The 18865-nt window shown below is 32.9% G+C and overlaps 2 protein-coding genes across 2 annotated transcripts; one reads left to right on the top strand and one right to left on the bottom strand.

Annotated features, from left to right (window-relative positions):
- Window positions 1-2040: 2040 nt before the first annotated feature.
- LOC105132255 (Pentapeptide repeat-containing protein) lies at window positions 2041-6393 on the top strand. Its single transcript, XM_011035622.1, has 7 exons — window positions 2041-2279; window positions 2371-2572; window positions 2653-2682; window positions 3304-3410; window positions 4788-4822; window positions 4961-5089; window positions 5828-6393. Exons 1-7 carry the CDS (start codon window positions 2132-2134, stop codon window positions 6017-6019), a joined length of 843 nt encoding a protein of 280 aa, XP_011033924.1. The 5' UTR covers window positions 2041-2131; the 3' UTR covers window positions 6020-6393.
- A 6096-nt stretch (window positions 6394-12489) lies between these two features.
- Window positions 12490-16992, bottom strand: LOC105132254 (NAC domain-containing protein 7-like). The gene is made up of 4 exons (XM_011035621.1): window positions 16392-16992; window positions 14602-14773; window positions 14225-14496; window positions 12490-13508 (listed from the first exon to the last, which is right to left on the bottom strand). The coding sequence occupies exons 2-4, from the start codon at window positions 14759-14761 to the stop codon at window positions 12873-12875; spliced, it is 1068 nt and encodes a 355-aa protein (XP_011033923.1). The 5' UTR covers window positions 14762-14773; window positions 16392-16992; the 3' UTR covers window positions 12490-12872.
- Window positions 16993-18865: the final 1873 nt, after the last annotated feature.

Below are 18865 nucleotides of genomic sequence, written 5' to 3'. Positions count from 1 at the left end.
TCCTTTATACATCAACTCGCTTGATATCCACATACAATAAAATTTGTGTTAGTAAATACATATAAGTACTGTTTATATAAATAGGTGTGTTAATTAAGTAGTATGTGTATGTTTAGTAACACAATTCGTGTATGTTTAGTAACACAATTCATGATGATTTTTAAAAATATATTTCAATTAAAATATATTAAAATAATAGTTTTTTGTATTTATTATTTTTTTGCGAAAAGTTTCAAGTTTCGTGGATGAATATGTCATGATAGGATTAATAACTATAGTTTACATAAGCAGCATGTTCCAATTCCTTCATGTCCATCTCACGTCTTCAAGGATTGAACACGTGAGAACCTGAAGTAAATTAAAGTTTTTAAATTCTAACCGTTACCGCATTGCAGATCCGGTGATGCATCCATTGCAAGGCCTGCATCCAAGTATGAATGCATTGATGCTTGGAATGTACGAATGAGGAAAAGCCATCACTGTAAAAGCCTGCAAGGAGCTATTTGTTGCTGTTTGTGGGGACATGAGGATATCTCTCTTTTCTTTTCCTCTCTCCTTGTGGTGGGGTTGTGTAGAATCCGATAAAGCTGATACTGAATGCGGTGCAGTGTCTGATATCTTTGGCCTCTCAAACTGATCTTTGTGTGGCTTGGCCTCCCAATCCTCTGTGATTCACGCATGTACGAGTTTGATGGGGGGGATTGAATTGATAGCTAAGACCTTTATCTTAGGTAACCCCACAGGCCTTGCCTAGATCAGTTAAAAGTTGCTGTATGGCTACATAAACGCTCGTAAAGACATGCCACCCACGAAAGGGATGGGTTCGAGGGAGCACTGGTTTCCATTACTTCCATCAATCGATCCCCTCGCCTTCTTTTTCAATTTGGATGTCAAGGACACCAACCCGATGCATCAGAGTTCCTTTTTTCTTCTCTAAACTATCACAGTAATAGAAATAATTCTCAATATAACATAATAATTATTAGGCACATATAAAACATATGTAACTAGGTATGATGTATATATATTACATGCACAACTCACAAATTTTCATTCTTTCATTCCTTTCTCAAATAATTATCCTATATAAAAATCAACATGCATACTCCATAGCAGGAAAGAAAAAAAAAATTAATGGCTAGAAAAAAAATAATATGGAAAAAAGACAAGAAAAAATATCAGATTTTAATGATGAAATTTCTAGTACCATCAAAAAATATCTACAAAAAAATTCATAAATACTATAAAAAATAAATTTCAAAATTAATGGTAAGTCATACTTGCACTCTAATCTAATTTGGGCATGATATCTATATTCTCTTATTTAAAAAAAAAAACTAGGTTTGATCTTTATTTGTTAAATAAAATGAAATTGCAATTTTCTTCATAGTATTAATATTGATATAATTGCAAGATAACTAATGAAATTACTAAATTTTAATTATGAGAAAAAGGGAAATCAATCGAAGGAGACATCGAGAAAAGAGAAATCTCGGTTACATTACATTCGTAATTAAGGTTTTTTATATATATATACAGTAAAGCGAACCCAGATTTATTTAAATGATGATCATAAGGCCTATTAGAAAACTCGAAGACTTCCCGATTCCAAAAACTAGTCCAGAATCATCGAGGCCCAGTTATTGTGGATATTAAGGCCCGGACTTCGCTGGGAAGACCCAGTTGGTAGGTTTAGGTCTTCGAGATTTATATAAGGCCCAAGAACTATAATTTTGGGGGTTTAAAATGGTTTGATAGGAAGAGGATTTTGAATGGAACAAGGCCCATTGAGAGGTTCATAGGCCCAAAATCCAAAGATTCATTGAGCCGCAAAAGGAAGCTAAGATTTTTGGGCCAATGGTCCAAAATGTTATCACACCAAGCTTTTTAAATTTTAAATAAAAAAATAAAATTTGTAAAGAAATACGAATTCAAGAAATTGTTACACCAGCACAAGTGGCAACCCACTGGCCAAAGAACAAAGCAACACGTGTGTTCATCTTAGCCGATACCAAAAAACAAGTGGATAGAGGAAGCAATCCTTCTTCTGTTCCTATCATATCCCTCCATTACACAATCTCTCTTCCATTGCATCCTAAGCTTCTCCAACGAAATCAAGAAACACATTGTAATGGCTTTCACTTCTATCTCCTCGATGTCCATTAAGTCTCCTAACATCTCCACTGCAGCTTCAAAATCTCCACATCATATTCTTTCTTTATCTAAGCCTTTTCGTATAGCTTATCAATTAGACACAGAAAGAGGACACCAATTTGCTGGTAAGTTGAAACAAAGACTGATGTTATCCTCCTGGTTATTAATGTAAGCCTGTTTAGTTTCCAACTAACTGACTTTCCCTTGAAAAGCAAGATTGTTCCAAAAATGGGTACGAGGTGGAAACTGCTAAATCCAAGAATTGGGCAAGGGTAGTGTCAACTACATTGGCAGCTGCAGCTATTAGCTTCAGTTCTTGTAATTTGCCTGCTGTTGCTGATCTTAATAGGTTTGAAGCTGAGACGCCTGGGGAATTCGGTATAGGGTCAGCAGCGCAATTTGGTTCTGCAGATCTCAGGTTTGTATACTTTAATGATGCTGCAAATACTGCTGTACTGTCTGTCAGAAAATTGAAGTTCTGGTTTTGTTGCTGTGCAGAAAGGCAGTGCATTTGAATGAAAATTTCAGGTAATTCTCCCTGATTTCAAATAAATCTCACTGGAGTTGGAAAGAAAACAGAGCGGTTTAGCTTTACAATACAGTAAATCTAGGAACAATACAGTATTTGTTCTTATGCAAGGGTGGATGAGGTACCTTGTCATCAGGGATAAAGGAGCAAAAGGAAACCATATTTTTCCTCTTGCCCCTTGAAGTCCCCAGATATTTCTCCCCCCAGTAACCAGGAAAATGTAAATTGAAACCATGAGAGCATAATTTCCAATTGCAAAAATTAAGTGCTATTAATCGGCAAGAACCACACAATTTAGAATTTGTCTGTTAAATTATTTTTATTTTTTAAATTAATATTTTTAGATTATTTTAATATAATATTAAAAATAATTTTTTAAAAATAAAAATAATTTTTAAATATATTTTAAAATAACCACAATCATAATAATAAACAAAAAACAACAAGTGTTTATTTAGTATTTTACGAGAAATGAGCCACTCTTAACCACTACCATGTCGAGCAGAGCAAAACAAGTAATACACTTCATATTCCGCTGCATGTCCATTCTTCTACTCAGAAATAGTGATTACATGTTCTAGATCAACTTGTATCTAAGCAAATCTAAATGGCTGATGCAGAAGAGCCAATTTTACAGCTGCTGATATGAGAGAATCTGATTTTAGTGGTTCAACATTCAATGGTGCATACCTGGAGAAAGCAGTTGCATATAAGGCAAATTTTACAGGTAAAACTAGTAGTACTACCACTTCAAAGTAACCATAAGATGATCCAGCGACATAACTCCAGTCGCCTGAAAGTAAGCCTCTTGCTCTAATGATTTATAGCAAAACAGTTCATTTCACACCTCCTATCCCTAGTACTGAATGAAATCCATCACGTCCTGCCCCTGCAAATCAATGCGTACTTGCAGCATTCTTTTGGTGTCCATGATTCTAAGGCCAAACTAATCAGGATTCATGACCTTGATTAATCCCTTCCGTCCATTTACTTCTATCACGGACTAAACCCTCCTTACAACTTTACTTATTCCTGCATTATTCAATATGAAAAATCATTTAAACAAAAGCACAGTACAATTGTCTTAATCCTTGTAAAGTAAATATTTTTCTTTGTAACGCCTTGCAATCACAGAACTAGAGACTAGATAATTAAAAATTAAGCAATGCTGAATAGAATCATGCAAAGATGCTTTTGTCCTTTTGGTTTGTTTAACTCACATAATCAACAGGCAAAGCCAAAATACAAAAAAAAATAAAAAAAATCCAAGTAAAAAGGTCACAAGAGAAACGTAAATCAAAAAAAGAAAAAAAGAGGATGATGATAAACAGAAATGGCAAATGAAGAAAACCCAATTGACCCCCTAACCTTCAATGTGTAGGCTGCGCAGCTGAGACAAAACGAGTTTTTGATAGGATTAAAATGAGGGTTTGATTAGGAGAAATCCTTATTATAATTTATAAAACCCTCTTCTCACCAAAAACACAAATTAAGAAGAAGAAAAAAAAACCCTTCAAATTCCCACCATTAAAGTATTTTTTTATTAATGACTGGTAATCTTACTAGTGCAAGGGTAACTATTTCAGTCGAGACTAGCAATATATGAATTATTTAGCTGTGGCAAATGTTTGAACTTTGAACTCTTGATACTGACTGACCCTAGGATTAAGGTTTTAGGAAGTTAGTAGGCATCCATCTGGCTACATCCTAGTAGTATTAATTAGTTGTTTTAATTTTAGACAAATAGCCAAAAGAATGTTTTCATTAACTAGATCATCATACTTTTGTGTAATCATTTGGTTCTTAATTTCTCATTTTAGCTATGGTCATGCCAAAGTCTGATTGTTTCCTGGTGAAATTATTCGAAGAAGTGCATGTACGTGGAAAAGCTTAGGAGAATCACTTAACTAAGCATTTTTATTTCTCTTGTGCATAGGCTGTCCTTGTTACAGGCCATTGAGACTTTAAAGTTCTAACTACAAATATGGCCCTTCAAAACAATTCTATCATGCGCTTTTACGTTCTTTATATAGTTGGTTAGCTGCGTACTGTCTTTGCCTTCTAATTTGCTGCATATTGTCCTTGTATGTCTTTTGATTAACAGGTGCGGATTTGAGTGATACATTGATGGATCGCATGGTATGGACAAAAGACTAATTGATCCATTGGTTTCAATCATTTTGATAAAAAATAAATAATAAAAAAAAAACAGGTTCCAGTTCTTCATAGTGATAAGGATTGCAATGATTGACAAACACATTCTGCCTGTGTCAACAGGTTCTCAATGAATCTAACCTCACCAATGCTGTGCTTGTTAGATCAGTACTTACACGCAGTGATCTTGGAGGTGCACTGATTGCAGGTGCTGACTTCAGTGATGCTGTTATAGACCTTCCTCAGAAACAGGTGCTTTAATAAACGACATGTTTTCATTGATCTATACAATAATATTCAAATGTATCTCTTGCAGGCAAGTGTTTGAGGTTCCACCACCAGTTTTCAACATATCTTGCTAATTTATATTTTCCTTCTTTCACTTTCTTTATTAAGCATTACTTTAGGACCCTTGCTTTGTTTAAGTACGTGTTCTGTTATCAGTTGGCTTAATCCTGACACAATGGCACGTTGGTGTACTTCTTGTCTAGATCATACCTTTCCTTTTTCCTGATGAAATTATTGAAGTCTGCAAGAGTTTGTCTTGTAAAAAGAAGAAAACTGATTGGCATACACATCTATTCTACCGCAGCACCTCTGGTATCTAGGAGATGAGCGGTGACATTTTTTTATGTATGATACTGCAATCGATAGGCCTATTACACCTTAATTCAATCTCTTGGAATCTAAATATTGCAATTCATAAGATGAGCAGATCACCTCGTAGTAGTCCCAAATTTAGCTGTGATGAATAATGTTTCAGAAATTTGATCACTTTCACCAACATTCTGGATAGAGGAAAAGTGAATCACGAGTAAATTTAGCAGTCATTTCAAGTTTGAATCACGAGTAAATTTAGCAGTCATTTCACGAGTAAATTTGATCACCTATTGTGTTTGCTTGGTTATTTTCTTAATTATTATGCATAGATTCGACACTACCATTCTTAACCGGTTCATATATGATTATTTCTCGTGTTTGGTCATATAGGCTCTTTGCAAGTATGCTAGTGGCACCAATCCAATTACCGGGGTAAGCACCAGAGCAAGCTTAGGCTGCGGAAACAGCAGAAGAAATGCTTATGGCACGCCTTCTTCTCCTCTGTTGAGTGCTCCCCCTCAGAAACTGCTGGACCGCGATGGTTTTTGTGATCAAGGCACTGGTCTTTGCGATGCGAAATAATTCCAAGGCAAGGCCATCCTACCAAAAAAAAGTCCCATTATCGATATAAACAGAAGCGTTATATATATGTCCGACAAAAGAATGTTATGAATCAGAACAACTACTTAATTCTAAACTACCAGAACTACAAAGCCAAAGAGAAAGGCAATTAGCATTTGCTTCCAATGTTTTGAACAAATTATGTAGATATTTTTTGAATTGCTCAACTATAGCTATATGGCTGTTTCCCCCCTTGATTTAGACTGTTCTTAATCCATCAATATTTAGTCGCAAAGGTTGATTTTGTAATCAAAATGTTAACAATGCTGAGAGCACGTGGGACATGTATACAAAGCTTAGCAATTATGAAAGCTTGCGTGCTGTCTTCATATTGAGCATTTCGTGCTATCCTGAATTGTTCCTTCTAATCCCTATTGATATTGTGGGCATTGTCAACTAAAGCTGCGCACGCAAGAGAATCTAGAAAGCTAGTTGGCACCATCTCAACATCTTAGATTGTGCAATGCAGCTAGGTGAGTTTTTGGCACCCAGAACCAAGTTGAAGCAGTGACATAGCTAAAAACGTTGGGGATTCATATATCTATTACGTGGTTTTGTTATTATTTCCTTGCAAGGTAAGGGCAGCTAGCAGAAAAGAGAAGAAAAAAAGGGTTAAGAGGCTTTTTTGCAAGGTAAGGGCAGCTAGCAGAAAAGAGAGAAGAAGAAAAAGGGTTAAGAGGCTTTTTCCATGTTTGGAAGTTATAATGGCACAGAGAGCACTGTGTCGACTGAGAAAGCCAACCTCAACTCCCAAGTCAAGCATCAACCAGCTAATAAAGAAGTCGATCAAAATTGCTTGTTCTTTACTCTTCTCTGTCTTTCCCTTTTAATTTCCAAAGCGAACCAGCAGACAACATGCCTGAGGATTTCTTGTCTCCTTTATGGTTGGCCATCAAGCCATGCCAATCAGGGAATGTGCCCTTTTAGCCTGTCAATTCGATGCCCACTGTCTCCCTCAAGAGTCAAGCATGAATATCTTGTGTATAAGAAAGAAAGAATAAATTCACATGAGAAATTCAACTGTCATGATCTCATCTTTGCAGTCTTGCATCATAACTATCAACACCTATTCGACCATTAATTCTAAGGTCTTTACTAATAATCATGGCAAACATGATGCATGGCCATTGTTGCTTCTAAGGCATACCGCACTATTGATCATGTACGTATATGATACATTACGTCCCGTCTGTCAAATAACTAGCTACCTGCTTGTTATATCCAGTCAGGGAATAACTACATCTTCTTTTCCTTGATCATTCTTGTAGAAAAGAAAGATAGTTACATATTTGCTACTTCTGCTAAATTAAAATCATTACAAGTGTGTGATGTTTTCTATAAAAAGTCAAAAGCATAAGGTACGTCGTTTATAGATGACAAAGGCGTGCTTTGTGCTTTTCTAATACAAGGATAAGGATACATTTAAAAAATAATAATTATTTTTATCATATAATATTATATGTGATTGGGATTGGTAATTTATTTTATATTTTTTTATCAGGTTATTTTATTCTAAAAAACATTAATTTAGTTATTGATTTTACAAAGAAATATTTGATATGACTATTTGTGAAGGATTAAAAATGAGGGAGCGAAATGACTTTTTTTTTCTTTTTAAAAAATATTTTACTTTTTAGGACTTTTAATTCTTTTCTTTTTTAGTTTAGCCATCAAGATTTTTTTTAATTTTATTTTTTAATGTTATGTTAATTGATATTTTGGCTTAAGAAAAATCCTACATTAGGTTGGTTTTTAATTTTACCAAAAAAAAATTAAGTTTTGTTGGAATGCCTTATACATTGTATAATATGCACGAATGCCTTGCTTTTTTAATAACTTGACAAATGATCCGGGATTTTCCTATTAGTACAATCATGCGTGCAGCAGCATGAAAGTTTTGTTATAATGAGTTTTTTTTAATTCTCGTTCATTTTTTCTTTCTTTCTTTTATTTTAATCAAAGTATAAAGATACCCTGTTATTTATTTGTTATATTTAATTTAATTCTTATTATTTTAATTATTATTTATTTTTTTATCTTCTTCAGATTAATTTTTTTTTTAATTTTGTTCCTATCATTGATTTAATTTGATTAAATCAAATTAAACCAATGCTAGGGATAAAATTAAAGAAAACATCAATCAAAACAAGATAAAAAAATAAATAACAATTAAATTTTATATCAAATTTAGTCTTTGTTTTTTTAATTTTTTTAAACATTTTACTAATTGATTTTTTTTCAATTTAATCCCTTAATATTTGATTTTAATTTATCTTTTATATTAAATTTAATCCTTATTATTGTATTTGTTTCAATTTTATCCCTCAAAAGTTTTTTATTGAGAATTTTTCTATTTTTTTCTTGCCTTATTTGGGGCTAGTCTAGGCTTTATGATCAGGATCTCAATTTTTGAAGATTAGCATGAGTTAAATTTGATGTTTTTTGGGTCATTTGATAAAATTGATGTATTTTAAATTTTGTCCTTCAACATTTGAGTTTGTTTTCACTTTTTTATTGGAATTATCCCAATTTTATATCCATGATCATAGGATTAGCTAGTTGACTTGAGTTTTTTTATTTCTTTGTTTTAAATTAATTTTTTTTAGTTTAATCGCTTTATTACTTTTTTGAGATTTTTTTTTGTTTTTTTATCTTCTATAAGGCTATCACAGTCTCATGATCACATTTATAAGTTTTGAAAGTTAACAAAAAATTAATTTTGATTCTTTTTTTGATTCTTTTTAAAACTAATTTTTTTTCTAATTTCATCAAAATTTATTTATTTTAGAATTGATCTTTGTATATTTTTTTTATTTTTCTTTCTATGCAGCTATTCCAATTTTGTACTCGTGGTTATGGGGTTACCTAGTTTATTTTGGCGGACCAAAATCTTTATTTTTTTGGTTTTAAAAAAATTATTATTTTTAATTTTTTTATTCAACATTAAGTTATTTATTAAATTTAGAATTATAGTTTTATTTAGTTTGCTTTCTGTTAATATTTTTTTAACCTCTTATTAGAACAAATAATCATTTGATTAAATAAACTAATTATTCTCATAAAAAAAATTTTAAATAAACTAATTATTCTCATAAAAAAATTTATTAAATATGATTGAGCACATGGCCTATAATGGAAGATCAAATATCTTAATCTTAGTTATCTCTTGATAAAATATCAACTTATTTTATTAGATGTTTGTATAAGCATTTTATGATTGAAAATTTTTTTTATCCGAAAACATGTTGAAAAAGTTTATACATGTATTTTTTACTAAAAAATTTATCCATCTTATAATGAAATACAAGTTAAATACCTAGCAAAATACTAAAACAAGGTTAGTACGCCACCTAAAAAATAATAATTTACATAGGCGCCAATTTGAGATATCTATCTGACAGCACTTTCGTTTAGAGAGGGTTGCATCTTTTTCACTGAAAAGTTAAATGAAGACCCAGGTTCAAAATAAATATGATGAAAATCCCTCTTCGCGCAAAATAAAAATAATCAAGGGACTTTAAAATTTACAACTTACAGATATGTGTATTGATTACATGAAAATTATGAATATATTGTGAATTATTAAATATATATATATATATATATATATTTAAATTAACATAAATATTTGAGTCAGCTTACAGCACATGAACAGCAACCGAAATCGATCAAAATTAACGTAGTATTTTGAGAAGTAAAAGAATTTTGGCTCCGGGAACTGTAGAGGTCCAAGGGTACTGCACGCTAGTAATGCTGCCTCACATGGCTTAATGTTTGCTTCACATGGTCAATGATGTTGTCTTACTTAGTCTGCAAACAACATTTTTAAGTGTAAATCCTAATGACTCACCCACATAAAACTGCATCAGTCTTGTTTTGGGTTTCGCAAGGTTTACAGTATTTAGTGTTCATTTTCTTTCTTGTGATCATATGAAATGCGAGACAATGAAAAGTAAGTGTCCTTGGTTTCTTGTGTCACAAGTGAAGCAATGAAACCGTGAGAGTATCAAACCTTAATGAGAAAGGACAAGTCTGCCAAAAGCATGTCAAAATCATAGAGGGTTTGAGATTGTTATGGGAGTGATTTGTTAAAATAATTTTTTATTTAAAAATTTATTAAAATATTTTTTATTTTTTATATCAATACATTAAAACTGTTAAAAAAATATTAATTTAATACTTTTTTCATTAAAAAATATTAAAAATATATTAATTTAATACTTTTTTCGAACCAAAAATATTTAAACAAAAACCTAAAAACAAAAATAAAACTATATCAAACACCCTCAGCAGGAAGTATTTGCTTTCAATTCTAACTTCTTTTTTCCTTTTCCTCCATAAGGAGTCCTCTAATTAAGCATATGCCTCTCCATCTCTCTCCAAACTAGTAGTCAGAGTTTATGCATGACGAGGCCTCGAGAGCACGCCCACTCATTATGTCGCTTTGGAAATTTTCATTGCTTTAAAGGGATTTTACTGATTGACTTCAACCCAAGTAAGAGGTTGCTCTCCTGGTCAATAACATCCGAAAAAGCACGAACTTTTCGTTCTCGTTAATCAGTCATGTTATCTAGACAAAGTGATTAATGTGTTCCCTTGTTCCTTGCCATCCGTATTTAAACCCCCATGTAAGAATTTCAAAGTGTACTTCTCGTGGTCAAGTACACAGAAATATCCATGATTTTTCTCCAATCATCTTAATCTAAGGCCAGCTCTTGCAGCTCATCCATATGAATTTCGCTGAAGTGGGTTGTCGAAAAAAGTTTGTTCGACCCAATTTCGACTTGTTAAGAAGTGGATAGAATATTAATCAAGAAGTTCCTCGGATGCGTTTGGATTCATCTTCTTGTACAGGTATGTATAACTGAGAAAAAAGACACGAGTCGAATATGGTGGATTCTTTAAGAGGTTCACCCAAGCAGTTGTGTAGTGCACACAGGACGGTAGTTGACCAAGCTTCCTGTACTATCTAAAAATGATTTTGCGAAGTCTTGAAACTAACAGCTTGCTAGTTGATTTTCATTCTTTGAGTACGAGTTTTTGTTGCTCCTTTTCTATGTCTTAATAGTGTTTCGGGTTGTTTTCTCCCTAATTTCTTGTTTGGATAGAATCATACATATTAGCTCTATCAAGGACAACGTCATTTCATGTCTTCGCTTTACTTCACTAGTAATAATCCTCCCGGAGAACATTAGATTTTTTCAGCTCAAACAAATATATAAATTGTTTTTTGTTCTTTCTCTAGAGTACTTCAAAGTTCAAACCAAGCTACAATAGAATATGCTATGGTGTGAACTAACTTCCTTCAATATCCATTTCCTGTGAGTTAATTTAATTTTAAGGGAAGATTGTTTTGGAAGAAGTTGACTTTCTGCGATGCCTGTTTTCGGAGAAAGATAATTAACTTTCCGCATTGCATCTTAAACAACAACATCAGGATATGTAACCCAGAAAAAAAAACTTAGGAGAAGCATGTTATCATGGAGTTTGAAAACAAAACCAGCTATTCTTCTAACTTTCTTATCTGTTAAGATACATGAACTTTAATTTTCAATATTTAAGCAATATTCCTCTCTCTCTCTCTCTCTCTCTATATATATATATATATATATATATATAGCCAAATGATCTGGCCACAACTTATAGCATCAAAACTATTCTTTGCCGCTTGCAATATAAAAAAAAAATGATTTCTAGTTCCTTAGTTAAATAACTAGACACCTATTAACAGGGATGCAGGTCTAAATGGCTCAGCACAACCCATTTCTGATAATTAGAGTCCCAATGACTCTTTCTTGTATTGGAAGCAACGATTCTTCTAAACGCATACATCCCTATATGATCAAATTTAGATGGTAGCTAGGTTGATCAGTTAGGCATTTTCCAAACTGAGTGTATTCAATTTCATCATTGGCCATGTATCTAATGTTAATTATATTAGATGAGGTGAAAATGTATATCAAATGAAAAAAAAAAACAAGAAGAAGAAAAGAAGACACTCTCTGCAATTGTATTGGAAACTAGCTGATGTATAACACGTCAACATATCTAATTTCACAAGATTGTGATTCAATTTCAAAATGATTAATGAGGCTATGTAGGCTGTAGAGATTCATTATTATTGACTCGCCTTCCATAAATTACATTTTTAAAACATGAAATAACTGTTTTTTTTTTTTTTTTGCCTTTTTTTCAGGCACCGAGTAAATTAGTATCACAAAAAGCCATTGGTGAAAAGGGAGTACAGAAATATAGCTGCAGAAATAAATAGCAGAAGACTGTAAAATCAAACATAGATTACAATTTCATGTTGAATCTTTCCTTACGAGATATTTACCATATATTCTTGGTGGACTACATTTCTCCTCATGAAAACGAGTGAAAAATGAATTTTACAATCTTCAAACTGTTGCTGTGAAAACCGAAGCGGAAAAGTAAAATAGAGACCTTAATGCTAAGATTGAACATACAGAGATGATCTAAATAGAAAACGATCGATCATTACAATCATAATGCCTTCAAATGCAAATTGAAGGCAGAACATTCAACATTCAATAGCTGATCAAGTGAGTTCCAACAAATCTCAGCTATACATCCCACCTGACAGTACTAACTTATTTTTGCTTGGCATTTGTTCTCTATCCAGTAACCTCGTATTCATCCGTATGGACACAGTATGTCCATAGCTACAGCAATACCATTTCAGTTTATCATTTACAGAAACTTGGATCATACTTCTTTTTTTTCCATATAAATGTACGTAGTTCCTATAATTAGCATGCATATTCTATTATTTTAGCTTTATTATAAGCCTTCACTTCCACAGATCAATTTGACAACTGGAAGTCGACGTTGAGGCATATTCCTGTGCAATCTCTGAGCTTTTGGAATCGTTGGCAAGCATATGCATCTGCTCAGCTGCATGAAAGGTGTCTTTATTGTAGTTACTGGTTCCCTTGGACGCATCCTCATGGCTGAGCTGAGATGCAACAAATTTATCAAGAACTCGCCAGTCAGTCACTTGGTCCACAGCTTGCTCACTATTATTGTTATTGTAAAATGAGTTCAAATTTTGTTGGTGGCATTGCTGCATTTGTTCTTCTTGTGTAAGGGTAGATGACTGCAAAGTGCTCCCGTTGGTCCTGTCATAAGCATAAGCAATAACTGAATTGCAACTAGCAGTTGCTGCTGATTGTGGAACTTTTGGGCTTTCTAATTGAGGTAGCTGGAGGAAAGGATCATGAGGCATATTGTATGGCAACTCAAGCTCTTGCTTGCAAGTATAATGATGAAGGTATGATGCATAAGGTTGAGAAATTCGCCTTGGAGAATCAGTTTCTGGCATGAATGAGACCTGGTCATCATACCAACATGGTGAGTCGTAATCACTAACTTTTCTCATTGTTGGCATTTTCTTCTTGAACACCCTGCAGACGACCCATCCTTCTTCCTGTTGCGGTTACAAACAATCACATTCTCAGACAATTTGACTTTAGCTTCACAGGTAATATGCAAGAATTTTCATTTGATTGTGAGGGAAGGAAGCCAAAGTAATTGTAGAACAACAAGTCTAAAAATTGCAAGAGGCTGAATTTAAATTAAGTTAGATTTCGTTCTGATTTTTTCTCGGGTAGAAGTGCTGGATCATCAGATTATTCTACCTGTTGATTGAAGCCCTACGACAGAATCTGAAACAAAGTTATCTGAATCTTTTCTGTACTAGAGGTCTTTGTATCTAATTTATGTACCAAAAGCTCCCCACCACACATTTTAAAGTGGGAAGATTTGAGGAATTTTGACTCATCAAAGAAATTGAATCTTTAAAGCAATACAGCTATATGCTACAGTTTAAATCAGTAGTTGTGCATAAAAATTATAAACATCATAATTAATTAGAAATAAAATCACAATTATGCATAATCGATGTCCCAAGGTATCACTCAATTCCCTTAGGCATGCTAGGCAATCAAAATAACATGCTGAGTTGAAAGAACGAGGCTCTCTAGTGAGCTTTTTTGGGTATGCCTACAGATTTATCTCCAAGTCATCAATATGGTAGAAAATTAATAAGGCTAAATTAATGCACATTGGCATGTGAAGAAGAATTATTTTATTTTTTTTGGTTAAGCGGCAGAAATTAAAACTCAGGAAAAAATAAAAACTTGCCTGAGGGGTTCCATTTTCATTCGTTTCCAGTCGATATTCATGCATGATCAAATCAGACTTTTGTCCATTTGGAGCTCGTCCTTTGTAAAACACTAGGGTTTTTCTCATGCCAACCAAGCTATGCCTAGAGTAGATAGACTTGTCTCTTCCAGTAGCTTTCCAAAACCCAGCTTTTGTCGCTCTATTAGTGCGAGTTCCGGTAGGATACTTTTTATCTTTATGGCTGAAGAAGTACCATTCATTTTGATCTTCTGTTCCTAGTTTGCACAACTCTGTCCAAACAAACAAGATTTTCAATAATACCATGATCTAGAGGCTTCTCATTTCCAAATGTGATCATTAGCAAACAATAGTTCGAGGATTGATTATTATACTACCTTGAAGATCCCATGGTTCAATTTTATAGAGATCAACATCCTTAATGACATCAAGATCAATTCTTTTCGAAGCAACTTTTTTTCTAAGGTAGTAATCAACAAGTTCTTCATCTGTTGGATGGAATCTGAAGCCCGGGGGAACATGCGAAAAGGTATTCATCTCCTCCAAGAACTGAAATGCAGCAATATCAACCATATGTAAGTAAAATGGGTGATAGGTTATATTCTGACACTAAATGCGAGTCCTTACTCACACATATAAAATTGTGCTCAATTTCCAAGAGTTAATTGGACAAGAGTATTGGCAGTGAAGAACATTGTAAAGTTCATATATCACCCATTGGAGTATAAATGACACAGCACGAGATTTGGTTCAAGATTAACTAGATTAAGTTCTTAATTGAAATAGTTTTTTGAAAATTATTTTTCTCTCAAAACAGGCTTATGAGTTAATTCAATGCTTTATGTTTACATTAGAAACTAAAGTTAGATAACAAAATATTTTAAAAAAATATATAACAGAAAGAAGAAGTAGAAACTAAAGTTAGATAACAAAATATTTAAAAAAAATATATAACAGAAAGAAGAAGAGATAATTTCAAAAATAAAATTAATTAAAAAAAACATACACAGAATATATAACATAAAACAACTCGCTAGTAAATTTTTATAATTATTTTCTTCCTTGTATCACGAGTTATAATTTTATCCTTCAATCCGAAATAAACTGAAGATCGCTTTTACTTCATATATTACTTTGAAGGAAGTTTAATGAAACAAAGTATTCTCCCCACTCGAAAAAGGTGAATGTTGGATGATTATAGGGAAACCAAATTTAAAACTTTTACTTTTTGAAACATCCGTAAGGGAGAAGATTACCATGAAATCTATGTTGAAGAACATCACAAACAAGAATATGGCAGACACTCACATATTTTGAGCATATTTCTTTGCTTTGTATCACCTTTCTTTTAACTTGTTCAACATTAATATATAGACGTGGTATGCATCAAGAAAAAGGGTAAACGGAGGACGACTTTAAAACTAAATACCTTGCTACGAATACGAGCTCGCTATTAATAGACTCAATCCCTATCCTCCATGACCACAAAAAAATTCGATTCATTCTAAAGTATGCACGATACAGAAGGTAAGATCTTCGCATAAATGTCTCAAAATAAAGAAAGAAAATGCATATGATAATGAACCAAGGGAAAAAATCATGTAATACAGAAAGGCATATTTACTTTAATAGATTCTTATCACAAAAATAGAACTTAATGCTGAATCATATAATATGGTTACTTCAGCAAGCCAAAGTACTTAATCCCCTTTTTTTCTGAATGAAATATGGCTTTGATAGCCAAAAAAATCCAGAAAACTTGAATTACAAGAAGATAAGAAATTAATTAGAAAAATTAGAACTATTGCTCTTTGAATATTTCAATATGCTAATTAGCCGATGCATGAAATGACCTGCTGATCAGTCCATGAAACCATGCACTACGTAGAACAAAAATCCGATCAAACATAGTTCTCAAAACTTGAATGATAAGGTTATGATGTCTTTTCAATTGAATATTTGAAATCCGTATCTTCAAATTTGCCCGCAACAAAGGAGTTCTCCGATCTTAGTGATTATCATTCAGATTAAGGAGTGAGGAAACCATCAAATTAAGACATTCGAATACCAGAAAGAAAAATGAAATGAAACCCAAGAGAGAGAAGAAAAGAAAAGCTATATCAATAAAGAGTGAAGAAAGGAGCATAAGAAGTTCTTGATACCCAACCTTGGAAATCCTGTAGCTAGAATAATACACTCTTGCAAAGTAAGAACTCCCCGTTAGATCTCGTTGCTAATGAATCCAAACTCGAAACCACCAATTAGCTCGAAGGAAAGATACACTTTCAGCTAGCTTTTAACACTCCCTTTTAACCTTTTAACAAGGCAACCGAACCAGAAAAGAAAAGGTAAAACGCAGAATAGAAGCAACAAACAAACAAGAACGAAGAAAGCAATAAAAGTGATCCTCGGGAATTGAACTGAAACCCCCAACTACTTGTACTCTTGATTAATGGAACATCTGATTGTCCAAAGAGACTAAACGAGAGGGGAATGATCAGATCCCGAGGAAAGTAAAGGGGCTGCCAAAGAGTAAAAGAAAGGTACTTGTAGAGTAGAGAAGAAAAAAGAGAGATGGTTAAATAAGAAGCAAGGAAATGAGAATGAGTACAAGCACACACATGCCCTAATAATCTCTCTCTCTCTCTCTTATCGTTCAAGTGGGAGCTTGATTGCTGGAAAAGCTTTGCACGAAAAAAGGGGGCGTATAATGGCTATAACAACGCTTTAAGAGAGAGAGAGAGAGAGAGAGAGGTGATAACCTCTACCAGCAACTGATGTAGACTATAGAAGAGAATGTTCAGCTAGCAACTGAGGTTAATAAGGAGAGAGTGGATCGATATCATGATGTGAGAATATCAAACGGTGACGATGAGTTGGGTTTTTTTTAAAGAACAAACAGCGAATTAAAAGAATAATAGAAAAAGAAAAGGACATCTTGGTGACATTGATGTACATCTAGTGCAATCGAGGGATGATCATAGCTAGGGCAAGGCATCCCAGCTCCCTCCAACTTCTATATTTCTTTCTTGAATTTGGAAATTTATATATAATTAATAAGTATCAGGAAAAATATTATGTCTTTTGTTTAAAGAAATCTTATTAAAGCTGATATTTTATAAATGCACTAAATAAGCATAGCTATTAGTTATCTCACTAAAAGACATATAAGAAATTGAATCGAAAATCTTAAATTAAATGATATGATCTTCTCCTATTGCTAAATAACTCAATTCTCTTGAAAACAACATCCGTATTTCTTCATATATATATATGTTCATTAATTTTTTTAAGGATTTCTTCATATATATATATGTTCATTAATATTTTTAAGGAAAAAAAAAAAAAACTGGAGTCATTATAGTGAGTTGGGGGTCAAATTCAATCTACTCCGCGTGGTGTACACGATCAGACTAATGATGAAAATAGTTCAATTAGAATTGTAGATTTTCTCTGTTGAAGGGGACATTCAAGTAAGGCTTTTGTGGCCTAGAAGCCAAACGTGCACCGTAATCTTTCCACCCTATAAATTATATCACCTTAATTAATTAATAACCCTTGCCCTTCTTCTTCTTCTTTTCGTTTTCATTTTATAGCATGATCACTCTCCTTTCTCCCTTAGCATAGTACATGTGCATCGAATGTGAAAGCCGCTCGAAATTGGGCCTTAATTAACCTTAAACCTTAACCACAATTAATTAATATGTTTATCGAACACTCATAAGAACAGCACCATTATTTCACAAGAAATTAAACATATTATTAGCATAAACTGGGGGATATCGACATGGCTGCACACTAGGGATGAGATTCATTGACTGCCAAACCCACTTGAAACAATGAGCAAGAGCTCTCTCAAGTTTTAAGGTTAATTAACGAACTAAATAATATTCTGTGCCTGCAAATATTTTATAAGAATAAGAAAAGCGTACCGCCAGTATACAAAAAGTTTAATTTTAAGGTTTGATGGCTTTTAGATGATGAAATATTATCCTCACTCACCAGCAATTGCACGCGGTCTCTGGTTGGTTGGGTCTCTCATTTTTTATTTTTTATTTTTTATTTTTTATTTTTTATTCTTTTGTGTGTTTCTCAAAAACAAAAAAAAAAAGCTTTCACTCTGGACCCCATCAACCTACCCGGTATACCGCGATTGTGACGCTTCTCCGAATGTTACTTTAAAATATTCAATACAGCTTCCACTTGGCTCATTTCAAGCCGAGCCAATCTAGGTTAAGCCAAAACACAGAGTGTTTTGGGCATTAGCGTGCCCGCTCGGTAAATTTCTAGCTGACTCCACCGGAGAGTAGCCGATCAGAACACGTTTGGACCCCTAAAATAAATAAATATTGAAAAGTGGTATGTTTTAAGATTTCTTGATGTTTAATAATCGTTTTTAAAGAAATTGATTTGAATATTCCAGCATTGATTTTTTTTCCAGGATCATATAATATATTCCCATTCATCCAAATACTAGAAAAAAAAACAGAGATTTTGAAGTGAAACATCATATACTGTCATATAATTTTACTATATTCATACTTTATTTATTATTTAATGAATAAAAAACTAAATAATATTCATAACTTAATCATTGTATTTTTAAATATATATATAGATATTATTTTTTATATCTATATA

Source organism: Populus euphratica, unplaced genomic scaffold, assembly GCF_000495115.2.
Source record: "Populus euphratica unplaced genomic scaffold, PopEup_1.0 scaffold39.1, whole genome shotgun sequence".
NCBI classification, from domain to species: Eukaryota; Viridiplantae; Streptophyta; class Magnoliopsida; order Malpighiales; family Salicaceae; genus Populus; species Populus euphratica.
The sequence above is the reverse complement of the archived record's forward strand: the minus strand, read 5'-3'. Positions and strand labels throughout refer to the sequence as shown.